A 17,582-nucleotide genomic window follows, 5' to 3' on the forward strand; every position below is an offset into this window, starting at 1 on the left:
ATGCTGGTCGCGCGTGCGCACGCTGTGGCATGTGGCCGGTTAAGGCTTCCTCTGGCCTGGCTATGGCCCTGTCGCCACTGGCCCCGCCACACGGAGCCACCGCCACTGCTGCCTGCCCCGTCCCACGCCATGACGGAGCAGCTACCGACGCCATCACCTCACCGTCGCGTCCGCACTGCTACCCTACCTCGCATTACCGCTACCGACGCTACTACGACGCTATGCTGCGCTGCTGCACGCCTTGTCCCCGCGCGCACGTGGGCTGTCCAGGCTACCTCGCGTCGTCGCCTCGCCTTAAGGTCACTACGGCCGCGCATGCCACGCCCCCACCTGCCTCCACACGAGCATATGTGGTCTGGCCGCGTTGTCGTGTTGCGGGTGCACAGACGCAGCCTCGGGTCCAATCGACCGCTTGCCGCTAAGGCGAGGATGAGCCGAGCCAGACCTGCCCCTCCCTCTCTACCACCATGACTGGCCAACCCTGCTCACTTAATTCGACATGGTTGAGTCACCATCACCTGATTCAACATGTCCCTGACTTCTCCATTAAGCCACCTGACCCCCGACCCCTACCCAGCCTTAAAGCGAGCACGACCAAGCTCCAATTTGGTGTTTTTTCCACCACCGTGCCATTAAGGCCACACTCGGCCATGGTCGAGGGTAGCCCTCCTACCGTCCCTCTCGAGCCAATTCGCCTGCACCACTAGCTTTGCCTTATCTCCCTCTCCACCTTGAGCACCCTAGTGGAATCGCTGCCGCCTCCTCGTCATTGCTGATGTGACCGTGCTGTCACAGTGCATCGCCGCATGGCTCGACCGCACATGGCCAGCCCTCCTCCATCATCCTCTACCCCAACCGTCACCTTGGCCTGATCCAAGGTAGCCTCTTGATGCTCACATGCTAAGCAATTAGGCATGTAGCTACATCAGCTCATCGGAACAATGGCACTGCTATAGTGGATGGCCGTGCGTCGCTACAGCCTTCCCTAGCAAGTCGTCTCACCCCAAACCACCACTTAGCATAGCCGCTCGGGCTGGAGATGGTGACTGGGCCATTAGGTGGTCTATAGCAGGTCCTAGGTGGCCGCCGCAGCCGCTGTGTGTCACCGGCCGTCACGCCGCCGTGCGCTGGGTCACTAGGGGTGTGCATAGGGGAATTCTAGGAAAGCCAGGGGGTTACGTGAAAAGGTTTAAGAGAGGGGCAAATAGTGTTAGTACTTAGCTGTAATTCTGAAGAAGTTTAAGGTCTCTTTTGCAAAATCGCCAGCGCACGTGGGCTTTCCCCGGCGTGGGCCGTCTCCGCATGGGCCACACTGCTGCCCACCGTGCGCTCGCGAACACGCTGCATCGTGTGGGCCGCGTGTGGGCGGCGTGGGAGAATTCATTTTTCTTTTACATAAGGAATTAGAAATACTTTTCTAATTTAATTTCTGAGCTGATCTTTGGCAATTAATATAAAATCATGTAGGTGTCTAAAAATTATGAAACAAATTTTGTTAGGTTCATAAAGTTGTGCTCTATCTGTTGGTGTATTTAGTTCATATATATACATGTTGATACCTGGAGCTATTAAATCATTTGAGAATGCTTTATATTATTAAATTAATCATTGTAGGATTTTTTGTGGTAAATTGGTGCTAGCTTTGGTCCTAAAATTTTTATAGTAGCTTCATGGTATTATTACGTGCTCACTATAATTTTTGTAACCTTAGGGTAGACTAAGCATTAGGGTAGTTAAATGCCCTTTGTTTCAATATACATTAAATCACTAGAAGAAATAAAGATATTCCTTAATTTGCTAAGCTAAGGGTTTGTTAGTTGAATCCAACACCCTGCTTGATGAAGATGATAGTTAGCTTAGTATCTTAGTCATTAGAGCTAGCTTAGTAGCTTAGTATGTGTATTCTTATTTTAAGAGTTTTTTATTGCCTAAATGCTAAGTGTTGCATCATCATCGCATGCATGTAGAGAACAAGTTGGCAGAGATCGTGACCACCGGCGATCATGAGTTTGAGGAGTTCGTCGAGGAGTTCGAGGAGGAGATTCTCGTGCAGGAGGAGGTCCTGAAGCCACCACTGACTGACTCAGCTGACACCGTGCCTGCCCAAGACAAGCCCTGGTGTATAACCCCTTATTTTTTATAATCACTGTTTATATATATTATGTGTATTTATATTACAAGAATTTTATGGAAACCACATGCATAGATATACCTGTCCTAAGAGTCTTACCAGTGCAAGTTTGAGTAACTGCTATGCTTAGGTTTTCGGTAGCGTGAGTAACCTGCCGTTACTCACAATAGGTGATTATTAGTACTCTCATAATAAAATGATGAAAAGAAAATAGAGACCAAACAGGGATATGGTATGGGTATTAGCCGGTGTAATAGGTTGTGTCCCGCGGCCAACGGGACTTAGCTTGGTTACACTGTTTTCCCTATTCATGTTGATTAAGGTCTGTCCGTTGCTATGGACGGTAGTCAGGTCATAGACTTATTATCTTGAGCACATACTTGCTTATAGGAGTGGGAAGGCTCGTTAGGCTCTTATCATATGTTTTGGCTCTTTTTAGACCGACTGATTGGAGACAGGGAAATATGGAGGTCTAAGCATCATATTGAGTCTAGGTCTCAAGTGTGGGGGCTTAGAGTCTAAGTTTGGACGGAGACCTAGACCCCTTGACAGGAGTGGAATGGGTTGGTCTTGTTTGTGCCTAGGGTACAAATATGGCGTGTGTTTTGGGGTACCCAACTAAGATACATTGGTTCATGAATCACCGTTTCCGTTAGACAGTATGACTTGGCTATGGTCTAGCACCGTAGTAAGAATTGGAAGATGAAAGATGGTAAAATAGTTCTGATTGCTCAACCCTTGCTTGAAAGTAGAATATGTGCTTACTTAGAATGGTTAGCTAATAAAGTAATCATGACTGCTAATAAAACTTGATCTTAAGGACATACTTCTAGTAATGCTTTCCGCAAATAAAAAGAAAACAACAAACCCATATTGCCTATCATACTCCTTGGAGTCGGGAAACTATTCCCATTAGTCGGGTATATCTTGTGAGTATATTGTGTACTCAGGGTTTATTTTACCCCTATTGCAGGTGTAGCTTGAGGAGTAGCACTTGTGTGGAGGATTCTTCTGGTGGACACAGACGGATCCTTGTATCATTTTCGCTAGATGTTTATTTTCATTCCGCTATTTAATTATCGCACTCTGAACTCTGGTATTGTAATAAATAATTTCTAAGAACTCTTGTTGTATGAAATGGACTAAGTATTGTAAGCTCATACTCATTATTGGATTCTAGATGTAAAATGTGGATTATTTTGAGTTCTCCCTTGGGGTGGGCTCGACGGAACTGTCCGATATAGCTAACTTTCGGGGTGCTTAGTGTCTAGTGGAAGACGAGCACCTCCGAAAACGTGTTATTTCAGACAATTTTGCCACACTAGTAGTTCTCATTGAACTAAGGAATATTTTGCTTTCAATGCATTGCATGCATAAGCATTATATTGGTCTATGGTCAAGTAACCTAAGATCAGGGGAGTTAGTTAATATGAAATTAGCTAAATGGAGAAGTGACCCAATTGATGGGATGAATGATTGTGGAATTAAGATGGTGGATAACACACTTAGATGATTTAGGATTTTTGAAGAAAAGGCATTTGAGAAATTTTGTATTAATGGCAATTAGAAATTTCTAGAAGATATTCCATGTGATTTTGAATGTTGCGTATTTTATATATTTGAAGTGTATGGTCTATTTTTTAATATATGAGTACTTGGATCAATTTTTTGGCTAAACAATAAAGAATCTAGACAATGAAATTGTTTTCTGAACTATAATATGTGCAAATCAGGGGAAGAACATCCCTGAGTTTGTAGAAATGTTGAACATTCTTAAGTGCACTATATGTATTCTAGCTTGCTGCATTTAATGAATAATAACTCATGTTTAAATTGTGTGTGAATATTTCCCATAAAACTTCATCATAGCATACATGAATGGGCCTCCACTTGTAGATGGAGATACATGACTTTGAATTATTTTAAGCTCATGATAGGGGATATCTTTTGAAGTATGCTATTAAAGATCTAATATTGGTATTAGGAGAAGAGAGAGAAAGCCTATTTTGAATGCCAAATATTATTTCCATAGAAGGAAAATAATCTAAAGAAAATGTTCCTTGAAGCTTAAAGCAGGAATAATATCACGCACTAAATCAAATAATAGTTTGACTAATGCTCTTGTGAAGCATGAAGCAGAGCATATGCCAGATATTTTTAAAAAATAAGAAGAGTAACTTGAAGTTATAAACCAGAAGTTCTGTTTACTAGTAGTAAACTAAATATTGTATACTATCAAGCTAAAATCTATGGAGACGCCTGTGGATTCTAGTTTAGTGCATACTTGTGAAATGAAATAAGAACAAACTCCTCCATTCTCATGAAGAGAACACCTCATGAAAAAGATTAGACACCTCATGAAGAGGATCATCATGAAGATGAGATCCAACACACTAAGCGCGCGCATGATTAGTGTTGGATGTGCAGAACAATAAATCATCTCTTGTTTGGAAATAACAAAGAGATATAATAATCTCATATTATGAGAATATTGGGAGAAAATAATAGTTATCGACAATGCTACCTCTATAATTACAAATGTTTCTCTTATGAGAACCTGAATCGAGAAAACAAAGTCCATGGCAAAGTCGCATGTAGCGATTATATCGGGTCAATGAAGAAAACAATTGAGGTTGAATCTCCTACTATGAAGAAATAAATGTTCTACTATATCTCTAGCAAATGAAATGATATGAATATGCAGTTAGTAAGTGGATTCTGAAAATCCATATAGTTCTAGAAAAATAGAAATCACAACATATAGAAATTAAATCTCATACTAAGTATTAAGAAGTATAAGGTAGAATATATATTTCTGTATGAATATTGAAGTCTCAAGAAGAGTATGTCCTAGAAGAATAGAGTCATCGAATGACTTTATAGTGAATAACACTATCTCATTGTGTATATCTCAGAATAATCTCTCATGTAGTAGAGAATATATCTCGTGGAAGAGAAATGTAAATCACCGAAAATAAGAACATCCTTGAAGGAACTAATCCATGAAGGATTTACCAATCGATTCTTAAATAAATACCATTGATCCCTAAAGTGAATATAGACCCGAAAGAAAGAAAATGAGGAGTCTTAAACACCATGAAGGTGTCATGTAAATACTCAGAAAGTGCATATCAAAAGCTAGCAAATGAAGTGTTGATATCCTCTAAATATCATAGAAGGTATAAAAATAATGATGATTTTGGTAATTGAATTATCCCCTAAATACCTAATGTAAGACTGGATTTATTATTTCGTGGTACAATTAAAATCCTGAAGATTTGAAGAACATATAATTTAAAAATCCACTAAGAAAAAAATATAAGTATTCAAACTCTAGTATATGTTTGATACACTATCTAGAAGATATTGAATATTATAACTTATTTACCCCCATAATCCTTTGAAAGGATTTTTTTACCCTGAACGATAAATTTTATTTGTTTTGCACAACTAATAAGTGGTTATTTATGCATGAAGCATATTGCTCTTGTTTACTCATATTATAATTAATTGAATAATGGTAAGCTAATATTTTGGTATTATGGTAATGCATACCATTATTAAGCACACATTTATGAAAAAGTATGGATTAAACAATGAAGTTCAAAGGATGGCTTTATGAGGGGGAGTAATTTGAGTAAATCTACCTCGAAGGTAATTAAAACTACTAGAATTACAAAGATCATGTAGATGATACTTGCTAAAACATTAAAGTTTATGCATAGATCATGAAGATAAATATCTATTTATGAAGAATAGAATATCATGAAGAATACATGACCAAGAATGTTAAATGTTGTACTCTTTTTTCTTATGTGAGTTTTTATTTGAAGGTTTCCCATGCAATATTTTTAATGAGATAACATGTGCAATGCAATTAACGAATGCGATGTACTCTTTTCTCCAAAAACTATTTTTTTCCACTGGATTTTTGGATGGAGTTTTTAATGAGGCATGTACATATCGTGATAATCGTCCAAGAGGGAGTGCTGTAAAACATACGGATTCTATCTTAGAAAGAAATGAGAAGGTGGAATCCGAATACTAGTCCGTTTGTATGTGGGTTTTTACCAAACTCTTAGGTCTTGGTAGGACTATATATATATATATATATATATATATATATATATATATATATATATATATATATATATATATATATATATATATATATATGTGTGTGTGTGGGAGCTCTATGTTGTAATCACCAATATTCAGAGAAATAAAAAATAGTCTTCTTATCTTTTACGTCTATACGTTCTACTTTTATCTACTATGTTGATCATGAAAGACGGAGATGAAAAGATCATAACCACTGGCAAAATGTTTTATAAAAAAAGAAATCCACCGAGGCATTTTTCTTTCCGGTAATCTTTTTTTTTTTTTGACTTTAGCGCTGTCGCCAGCTCTTGAATGCGGATTGGCGCCGCTGGTGTGTGGTGTGGTGTGGGCGTGTGGCCAACTCCATTCGCATCCGGCGTCAAACGACCAGCAGCAAGTTTCCGTGCGACTTTTGTCAGGCAGTGAGAGAACGGCGAAATCGACCCGATTCTTTTGGTTGGACTGGGCTGTACGTGCCCAATGGGCCATGGCCCCTGTTTCTATTTCTTGCCCGTGCTCGTGTTCAGAATGTACTGAAAGGAAGTAAATTAGCACCACCTTCGTCCTAGACATCTGGTACTGAAAGGAAGCAAATTAATTTCAAAAAAATAGAAAGGAAGTAAATTAAAGCACCACTTCATTCACATAACCGCCTTCTTAGAATGCGGATACAATGAGCGTGGATACTTACAAACCGGAGTCTAAAAATTAACTAATGCATGAAGATAAACAAGTGAATTCGTACAATCATCCTCTTCTCACTGTAGAGATCCTCTTCTATATGACAAGATCGACCAAGTAACTTTGACTTGCATCCTGTGGCCACCACAAGTAATCTCAACCTTGTCTGCGCCTTTAATTAGCGGAGTAAATTTAAACATTTTAGGATTCAAATCACCACTGCGGGGATATACGTGGAATATCAGAATCTGATCTACCGAGACTGAAACTACACGACGCAGCAGCTTTAGAACTCAGTCATTACCCATAGTATTTGCACCATGAACATCACTGTCATACAACAGAATATGACTTGGAATATCAGCGGTGCAAACAGTTACTCTTCCATAAAAAGAACTGGACCCTGACAGTATTCTTATCTCCATTGTGCCCTCCAATGCTTTCTTCACATATGAAAACATCAGATCCACCGCGCTGAGCCAGCTAACAGTAGTTTGCGTTTTAACCCTGTAGTTAATTCTTGCACTATTCACGTCAATCAACGTTTTGCTAAATTGTCTGTCCTCGCTCTCTCTATCCTGCGTGATCTTCAGATTTATCTCAAAATAAGCATCAGTTTTAAGAACAATACCTCTGGTTGGGCCAGTCAGAATCAAAGATTCACCCTACAAGCAAGTTCACAGAAAATGTCAACAAAATATATCCCTTATACTATCTTAGTAGGCAGCAAACCGTTCCTCATTGATTTTTCCATATGTTAAATGTGTTAGAGATTGGAAATAGCACAACATCACAAAAGTTAGCATGCTGATAAACTGGAACGAGAAAAATGAAACTGCACAAAGTCAGCCAAGATCTTCATGGAGCGTGGTATTATGATGATAGATTTAATGACACCTCCTATTTCAACGACAGATTGGAAGTGTCTACATGATAGTCAATGGCCACCTACATGGAGAATTGGAGAGTGTACCATGCCACTTTAATGAAAGCAACAAGATCACGCTATGAAACTTTAGCGACAGTTTTATTTGTCAACATTTCACATAATATACATTACTGTTTATTGACCATTATCACAGAAAATCCAGATTACAATCAAGATCTTTCCTCTGGAATTAATTTAAACAAATACTACTACTAGAGTGAGAATGTGCGGGATAAGTATTGCTAAAACTCAAGTAAATAAACAACAGCAGATTCACAAGTGTGACACCCATTCCAATGCAATCTTCAAAAAAAGATATGCCAAAGGGATAAACCGATAAAGTACATATTACAAATATAGGAACTAGGGAAATAGCATATTTTTTTTGCACCAGAATGATAAAATGTTGCACTCTTTTAGTAGTAGAATTCTAGTCTAGTATTAAAGACTGATAAAACAGTTATTTGCATAAACCAAAAAAGAAGACGAAAATACTTCACGCCTACATTCTTTAAAGTTCTTAAAATACCTCTGACTCAACAAGTTGGCGATTGCTCCTGTTGCGCTGGAAGATGTTGCATTTCATATCCAAACGATCTCTGACTATCACAGTCCCATACACATTGATAGGGTAACCTACATCCGAAGACCTTATCTTCAGACAAAGAACATTTAAAGAGTCGGTCAACTTGTGGTCATCTCTGATAAGTGAATCTGTAAAGTGCATCGGTCCATATTGTGCTGAGGAAAAGAAAATAAGGTTATTTTACAACTAGAGAAGAATAGTATGGTACAAACTACAAAAAGTAAATCGAAGTAAATAATAGCATCGTACAAGAAATATAATCATGTTACTTTTTTTTTTTTTGCAGTGAAACAGCACTCCATACAATAGGATCCTTTATTTACATAAATAGTAGTATGTCTTCTTATGAAAATTACTCGTATGTTTGTTTCACACGAATCTAAACAATTTCTTTACTTTTTTTCTCAAACATGATCCCCACTAAAGGGGAACCAGATTACACATGGTAGTCCACATCCACACTAATAAAGATTTTTTTAAGCTGTATAAAAATGCTAGCATTGTGATTGTCACAATCACTACGCTGTCACTGCCTCTAGGAGTACAGATTGAATGGAAGTGACTTGGTGTGAGACAGACTACACACAGGTTGAACACCTGCAAGATCTGACCCACCATTTTGCCTGGTAGTTTCCCACCATTTTGCCCATCCCATTCTCTATTTTTTCACCAAAGATAACCCGATTTGCCCACAAAATAGTCAGTACTAGTCTGTGCAATTCGAGACTAATTGAGATTGTATCCTGATTCCTGAAAAACGTATGCCCATTATAAAAAAAAACAAGGATGAAGGTCAGGAGTGAGGGATTACTCTCATCATCGAGGTTGAAGGTGATGAAGTTGACGAACCAAACTTGGGTGTAGGAGCCGGATCCCGTCTTAGGGTCAAACTCGAAAAGCTTATCCATCATGGCAAAATTGAACTCCCTCCTCGCCTTTTCCTCCTGCGTGATAATCTCCCACGGGTGCTTAAACGGCGGTTTCTGACTCTGCTGCTGATGCTTCTGCTTCTCCGCTGCTGCCTCCTCTTCATCCTCCTCGATGTACATGGGAAGCCCGTCGCAATCTTCGCTTGCCATCAACCATGGGAGAAAATTGCAATTATAGGACACCAAACAATGCGCTTCGCAATTATAGGACTCCAATCGTCGACTTCGTTAAAATGACCCTTGAAACGTTGGCTTCTTATTTTAGATGACATTTGGCGTATTTCTTCACTTTGTTAATCAAAATACATGTATTTTAGCCCTCTTGTGACCCTTCTGCCCTTCTGCTTTGGTATCGTTGATCGATCGTACCAATTCATCTACCCGACGTTCCTCCTTCCCTCCGAGACCGACGCCGCCCTAAGCACCGCCGCCGCCGTTCCTCCTTCCCCTCCTCCCGACGCCGCCGTACCCTTCCCTTCCTCGACTCCCATGGATGGATCGGCGCCCAAAGATGATGATGGCTGCCCGATCGCCATGGAGGGCCAAGCAGCCGCAGCCCTGGCGGCCTCTGGCCTTGCCGCGCGTGCTGAGGGCCTGGCGGCGCTGGCTGCGCCGGCCGCGGCGGCTGATGGAGGTGTTTCGTCGGCAGTGGAGGCCTCTCCCGACGCCATGTCCAGTGCTCTAGCCCTAGCCAGAACGTTGATGCCCACTGTTCCTCTTCCGACAGTAGAGTACAACCTTCCTATTCTTGAAGTGCAAAGGTATTGGCCTTTATGCTTTCTGTTTTTTTTTACCACGATAGTAGTAGACAGTATTTAAACTTCTGTGAAACCATACCTTTTGCCACATTGACACACTGTCTATCCACCTCCCAAGTGCTGGATCAAACATCTCAACTTCTGAGAAAACTGCAGACCCATCTCCACCACCAATAGCAAATATTTTATCATTCAATGTAGTTCCAGCAAGGCTTCCTTTTGCATGTTTCAAGCAGGGGCATGTTATCTATTTATTACTGCCCATACTGTAGCATTCCACTTCAATGTATATTTTACCATGAGATGGACATATGTATATTTACCACGAGATGGTCTGATTTTTTACCGTGGCTAAGTCCAAACTTGACGAGACTTGTTTTGTTGTCATATCCTCAGAGAGTACTCAAACTCGTAGTAAGGTATTAAATTGAGTTGCTATACAAATTTGGAAGATAAAATATCGCAAACTGATTTAGGTTTAGGTCAAAAAACAAAGTTTGTTGTACTCAACTCAAACTACAACTTCTATTAAAGGTCAAACTTTATATCTAGAAAAGAAACTATAGTTTTACTGTGGTCAAAACTGCATCATGAAAAAGGGTGTTAACTATTGATCCAACACTTAGAAACATTTTTAGGCTCGTTCATCAACATGAACCCTAGATCATTTTTTATCCTAAGTATTTCTATGTTGTTTTAAGTGCTCAAATATTAAGTCAGTGTAAAACTCTAGAGTTAGCCACATTTCTCAATATCCAAATCATGGTAAAATTTTAAATTTGTCAATGTCCAAGTCATGGTAAAATTCTAGTCTCCAAGTCATAGCAAAAATTTAAAGACTTAGCCAAAATTTTATATATCCATCTCACGGTAAAACTAGGGTGTTTGATGTGCTTGCTAACCATCGGCCTCACCAAACGTAGGCCTCCAAAGGGCAAGGTCAACCCTTCTGTTCTGCTCGCGCATCAATCGACCCAATCGACCCTTCTGTTCTGCTTGCTAACCATACATTTGGTAAATTTAAAGACTTAGCCAAAATTCTAAGTTGCCGGTGATTGTGAGGTAGGGTGAAGTGGCGAGAAAAAAACCCGAGACGGAGAAGAAATAAGAGGAAGAACGCTCGGAGAAGAAGTGCAGGCTGTGTTAAATGCAGGTGGCTCGGCGCCATTCAGACTGGCGTCGAGCTCGGCGCCAAGCTCGGCGCCGGTCACTCTGGCGCCGAGCCCCTGGCAGGCCATTTCCCCGTGCCCAGGACCTCGGCGCCAGTGACCGTGACGCCGAGCTCGGCGCCAGTCACTCTGGCGCTGAGCCAAGGGTCCATTTTTGGAATTGTTTCCGCCAAGAGTCTATTTGAGAGAAACTTTCGAAAAAAAGGCCAAATAGTAAAAATTTCGATAGGCTACGTCCCTGCGTGCCGGACCAGCCTATAATGAATCCCCAACGGCCAGAATTAGGCCTAAAATCGACGGCCCAAAACTTTGGCCCACTACGAGTAGCCCATAGAACTGAGATATCGAGGTGACCCGAATTTACTAAGCAGTAAGGACCCTGATCAGCAGACTTCAAGCCTACACACATTCATAGATGACGATACTAACATCTACCGTACAGGACAGAATTCAGCATATATAAAAGTTAAAAGCACAATGGACTTGGAGCACAACATTGAAAAGCAGAACAAAGCCCTCTTACTGAAAAATCTCCATAAATTTTTCAATAAGGCAGACATTCCTTTGGTTCATTTGGTTTGGGAAAAGCATTACTCAAATGGGAAGCTTCCAAGTTCTATAGTGAAAGGGTCTTTTTGGTGGAGAGATAACTTAAAAAATCTTCAATATTTCAAGCAGATGGCCAGGATAATTAGGGAGGGCAAAGTCTGGAAATAAGCTTCCCTGAGTTATCTTCCTTTGCCAGAAATAGAAGGATCTCTGTGGCAAATGCCTGGGAACAGGGGGGGATATGACTTTCCTCTTGCATTTACCAATTTCACAAATAGCATATAATCAATTGCAAGTCTTGGTGCAGATGTCAACAAATATTCAGCTAAATGAAGGGAAAGATATCTGGCAATACTCATGGGGAACAAATTTCTCATCTTCAAGAGCATATAAGATAATAGCAGGGCACTCACATCACCACCCATCAATCCAATGGATCTGGAAAAGTTTCTGTCAGCCAAAGCACATGGTATTTTTCTGGCTATTGCTTAAAGACAGATTGAGTACAAGCAATATTCAGAAAAGAAAGAACATGTTCCTGCCATCATACAGTTGTGTTCTCTGTGACATGGGCACAGAGGAATCAGTTCATCTTCTCTTTTTGCAGTGTGAGTTTGCAAAGCAATGCTGGTAGTTCATTGGGGTCAATATTCCCTCTGCCTTGGAATTCCCTGACGCTATGATCTTTCTCAAGGATGCTATTCATTCCCAATTCTTCATGGAAGCAGTAATCCTCGTATGCTGGGCAATCTGGACCTCGCGTAATGCATTCATTTTTAATGACCTTCAGCCAAACCTTTCAGTAACCAGAGCAGGATTTGTGAAAGAGCTGCAGCTTTTGAAGCATAGTGTAAAATCAAGATTCAGTCATCCTTTTGATCAATGGCTTCATTCAGTAGTTTAGCTTCGGTTCTGCAGTTGATCTTTTTTGTTTCCTTTTATATCTCTTAATTTTGTTTTGTAAAACTCTCTTTCTGTAACCTGTTTGTTCAGTTTTTAATAAAAAGTAACTGTAGGGGCGAAAGCCCCTCCAGATTCCTAAAAAAAAAGGACTTGGAGCAACACCATATACATTAGTCCTGAAAGCAAGTAAATTAGCACCACTTCATCGATATAACTGCCTTCTTAGAACGGATACAATGAACGTGGACACTAATACAAACCAGGGTTTAAAAATTAACTAATGCATGCTGATAAACAAGTGAATTCGTACAATCATCATCTTCTCACTGAAGAGATCATCTTGTATCTGACAACATCGACCAAGTAACTTTAACTTGCATCCTGTGGCCACCACAAGTAATCTCAGTCTTGTGTGCGCCTTTAATTAGTGGAGTGAATTCAAAGATTTTAGGATTCCAATCACCACTGTGGGGATATATATGGAATATCAGCATCTGATCTACCGAGACTGCAACAACTCGACGCAGCAACTTGAGAACTCTGTCATTACCCATGGTATTTGCATCATGAAAATCACTGTCATACAACAGAATATGACTTGGAAAATCAGTGGTGCAAACAGTTACTTTCCCATAAAAAGCACTGGAACCTGACAAGATTCTTATCTCAATGGTGCCCTCCAATGCTTTCTTCACATATGCAAATATCACATCCACCTCGCTGAGCCAGCTAACAATAGTGTGCCTTTTAACCCTGTAGTCAATTGTTGCACTATCCACGTCAATCAATGTTTTACTAAATTGTCTGTCCTCACTCTCTCTGTCCTGCTTGATCTTCAGATTTATCTCAAAATAAGCATCACAGCAAAACACAATGCCTCTGGTTGGGCCAGTCAGAATCAAAGATTCACCCTACAAGCAAGTTCACAGAAAATGTCAACAATATATCCCTTATACTATCTTAGTACGCAGAAAGTCATTCCTCATTGATTTTGCGTAGGTTAAATGTGTGGGAGATTGGAAATAGCACATCGCAAAAGTTAGCATGCTGATAAACTGGAATAAGAAAAATGAAACTGCACAAAGTCAGCCAAGATCTTCATGGAACGTGGTATTATGATGATAGATTTAATTAATGACACCTCCTTTTTTAATGACAGATTGGAAGTGTCTTCATGATAGTCAATGGCCATCTACATGGAGAGCGTACCATGCTAATATGCTATAAAACTTTAACTGACAGTTTTATTTGTCGACATTTCACATAATATACATTACTGTTTATTGACCAGAAAATCCAGATTAAAATCAGGAAATTAATTAAAAATTTTACTACTACTAGAGTGAGAATGTGTGGGATAAGTATTGCTAAAATTCAAGTAAATAATCAGTAACAGAATCACAAGTGTTACACCCATGCCAATGTAATATGATAAAGTACAAATTACAAATATAGGAACTAGTGAAATAGCACATTTTTTTTTTTGCATCAGAATGATAGAATGTCGCAGTCTTTTAATAGTAGAATTCTAGTATTAAAGACTGATAAAACAATTATTTGCATAAACCAAAAAGAAGTGGAAAATATAACTTCACAACTACATTCTTTTACGTTCTTTAAAATACCTCTGAGTCTCTGACTCGACAAGTTGGCAATTGTTTCTGTTTGCGTGCCCTTAAACCCGGCTTGATCCGCTTATTTTTTTATCCAGAACAGTGTTTTTCTCTCATAAATTCATCCAGCATTCCTCTAAACCATCCAGATTCCTCCAGAATTCAGACAAGCGAACGGGGCCGTAGTTGCATTTCATATCCAGACGATCTCTGACTATCACAGTCCCATACACATTGATAGGGTAACCAACATCCGAAGACCTTATCTTCAGACAAAGAACATTTATAGAGTCGATCAACTCGTCATCTCTGATAAGTGAATCTGTAAAGCGCATTGGTCCATATTGTGCTGAGGAAAAGGAAATAAGGTTATTTTACAACTAGAGAAGAATAGTTGGTAAAAAAGTAAATACTGATAATCTATAATATGACAAGATACCAAGAAATATTATGTGGTGGTCTTTAGACAAACATAAAGTCCCATCAAAGTACGTGACCCTCATCAAAGACATATACAACAATATTGTGACTAGTGTTCGAACAAACGATGGTAACACAGATTACTTCCCGATTAAAATTGGACTTCATCAAAGGTCAGCCTTAAACCCGTATCTCTTTGCCTTGGTAATGGATGATGTTACTAGGAACATACAAGGGGATATCCCTTGGTGTATGTTGTTCGCTGATGATGTAGTGTTAGTGGACGAAAGCCAGACGGGAGTAAATAGGAAACTAGAGTTATGGCGGCACACCCTTGAGTCTAAAGGTTTTAGATTGAACAGAACTAAAACCGATGCGACTTTGGCGGAGTTGTACAGGAGGAGAGAGATGCGAGTTTGGAATGTCAAGTAGCGCCTAAGAAGGATACATTTCGATATCTGGGATCGATGCTACAGAGGGATAGAGATATTGATGCGGACGTTAGCTATAGAATCAAAGCAGGGTGGATCAAGTGGCGATAAGCTTCTGGCATTCTCTGTGACAAGAGGGTACCACAAAAGCTAAAAGACAAGTTCTATAGAACGGCGATTAGCCCGGCTATGTTGTATGGAGTAGAATGTTAGCCTACAAAGATTCGACATGCTCAACAACTGAGTGTTGCAGAAATGCGTATGTTGCGATGGATTTGCGGTCACACAAGAATGGACCGAGTTCGGAACGATGATATATGTGATCGCCTAGAGGTAGCACCAATTGAAGAAAAGCTTGTCCAACATCGGATGAGGTGGTTTGGCCATGTCCAAAGGAGACCTCTAGAGGCACCAGTGTATTGTGGAGTCCTAAGTCAAGCTAATAATACGAGGAGAGGTAGAGGAAGACCGAAATTAATATAGGGGAGACAATAAAAAGATATTTGAAAGCTTGGGATATACCTAGAGATCTATGTTTGAATAGGAGTATTGAAGTGCTTACCGTGACAACTAATCGGTGAAATGATGAAAAATCAATTAACATCAACCTAATAGGAATAGGAATAACAGTCAAAATGCTGCACATGTCCAGATAAAGCATGCATTTCACACCACAGGTAAGCTAAAATGACCGAGACATGAGATCCTTTATTTACATACAGAGCACTCCATACAATAGGATCCTTTATTTACATAAATATTAGTATGTCTTCTTGTAAAAATTACTCGTATGTTCGTTTCACACGAATCTAAACAATTTCTTCATTTTTCCTCTCAAGCAAGCATTAGTTGATCCCCACTAAAGGGGAACTAGATAACACATGGTAGTCCACATCCACTCTAATAAAGATTTTTTTAAGCTGTAAAACATGCTAGCATTGTGATTATCACAATCGCTACGCTGTCACTGAGTACAGATTGAATGGGAGTGCCGACCCGCATGTAAGTGCAGCGGCACAGAAACAGCCCGCGGCAGTTTCCACCATTCCCATTTCTATTTTTTTCATCAACGATTACCAGATTTGCTCAGAAACAATGTTTTCAAGTCATCCGATTAATCATGATTAATCGCGATTAGTCGGTCTGGTCGGTACCATGACCTCGATTAGAGACTTCGACTCGATTAGCTCAACTAGAAACCTGGTCGTCCGACTAGTCGACGACTAATCACGATTAGTCATCCAACCAGGGGGCTGCACCACCAGGCTGGGCACTGCCTTCTTTGGGCTTGCCTGACTGGGCATTCAGGTGAGTAATTGGGCTGCCAATTTGACCCACCAGGGTCTGTAATATATATATACAGGAGGCCAAGTCTCTAGGGTTCCCATCTCTTCTCCTCTCCTGTGCGTGACGGCTGCTGCTGCTCTGCTCTTTCTCTCTTCTCTCCTGTGCGTGACGGCTGCTGCTGCTCTGGTCTTTCTCTCTTCTTTGCTCCTGTGCATGACGGATGCTGCTGCTCTGCTCTTTCTCTCTTCTCTGCTTCTCTTCCCTAGCCAGCACGCCTCTTGGTGAAGCTCTTCCCTGGCTCTGCGCCTCTGCTCCATCTAGCTCACGAAGATGAGCGCTTCCTCCAATGATGGTAGGTGTGCCCACTGCCCAGACCAGACTCGACTGGTCGTTTTGGTCGACGACTAATCGCGACTAATCGTCTGGTCGGTCCCATGGCGACCAGAGTCGACTAGACGACTTGAAAACATTGCCCAGAAAATACCAAAATAGTCAGTACTGCAATTCGAGAGTACTTGAGATTGTATCTTCAAATACGAATGGTCATTATAAAAAACAAGGACGAAGGTCAGGAGTGAGGGATTACTTTCATCATCAAGGTTGAAGGTGGTGAAGTTGACGAACCAAACTTGGGTGTAGGAGCCGAATCTCGTCTTAGGGTCAAACTCGAAAAGCTTGTCCATCATGGCCCCTCTGAGCTCCCTCCTCGCCTTTTCCTCCGGCGTGGCGGTCTCCCACGGGTGCTTAAACGCCGGTTTCTGGCTCTGCTGCCGACGCTTCTGCTTCTCCACGGCTACGTCCTCTTCATCCTCCTCGATGTACACGGGCAGCCTGTCGCAATCTTCGGTTGCCATCAGCCCTAGAACGGGAGAGGATCAAAGCGCGAAGGTCGTCACGGCCTACAAACCCTAGACCATGAAACAATTAGGAAGGGAAGATGGGCAGGGGCGGGCCCAACAGTATTCAAGGGTATTTAGTTGAATACCCAAATTTTTTGACAAAAAAATTCATATATATATAGTGTATATACATGTCTGTATATTGAAAAAAATACAACAAATATGAAGACTTATATAGCAAATCAGCCCAAACTAAC

General features: G+C 40.7%; 1 protein-coding gene and 1 pseudogene across 3 annotated transcripts; both read right to left on the reverse strand.

The window, feature by feature from the left end:
* Positions 1–6,812: 6,812 nt before the first annotated feature.
* On the reverse strand, positions 6,813–9,960 carry LOC136459642 (uncharacterized). Of its 3 annotated transcripts, XM_066459482.1 has the most exons (4): positions 9,239–9,960; positions 8,371–8,582; positions 7,218–7,578; positions 6,813–7,132 (listed from the first exon to the last, which is right to left on the reverse strand). In XM_066459482.1, the coding sequence occupies exons 1-4, from the start codon at positions 9,504–9,506 to the stop codon at positions 7,122–7,124; spliced, it is 852 nt and encodes a 283-aa protein (XP_066315579.1). In that variant the 5' UTR covers positions 9,507–9,960; the 3' UTR covers positions 6,813–7,121. The 3 variants fall into 3 exon arrangements, with proteins under 3 accessions (XP_066315579.1, XP_066315582.1, XP_066315580.1); XM_066459485.1 differs by having other exon boundaries at positions 6,813–7,578; positions 8,371–8,477; XM_066459483.1 differs by having other exon boundaries at positions 6,813–7,578; positions 8,371–8,555.
* A 3,098-nt stretch (positions 9,961–13,058) lies between these two features.
* LOC136461252 (uncharacterized) lies at positions 13,059–17,340 on the reverse strand (annotated as a pseudogene).
* Between the last annotated feature and the right edge of the window lie 242 nt (positions 17,341–17,582).

This window comes from Miscanthus floridulus, chromosome 6 (genome assembly GCF_019320115.1).
Source record: "Miscanthus floridulus cultivar M001 chromosome 6, ASM1932011v1, whole genome shotgun sequence".
Classification (NCBI taxonomy): domain Eukaryota; kingdom Viridiplantae; phylum Streptophyta; class Magnoliopsida; order Poales; family Poaceae; genus Miscanthus; species Miscanthus floridulus.

Excerpts from the sequence above, each read along its gene's own strand:
- LOC136459642 (XM_066459482.1), bottom strand. The coding sequence starts at position 9,506 with ATGGCAAGCGAAGATTGCGACGGGCTTCCCATGTACATCGAGGAGGAT. Across the intron at positions 8,583-9,238 it reads CTTCAACCTCGATGATGAGA|CACAATATGGACCGATGCAC; the intron begins GTAATCCCTCAC and ends TCTTTTCCTCAG. Across the intron at positions 7,579-8,370 it reads GCCAACTTGTTGAGTCAGAG|GGTGAATCTTTGATTCTGAC; the intron begins GTATTTTAAGAA and ends ACTTGCTTGTAG.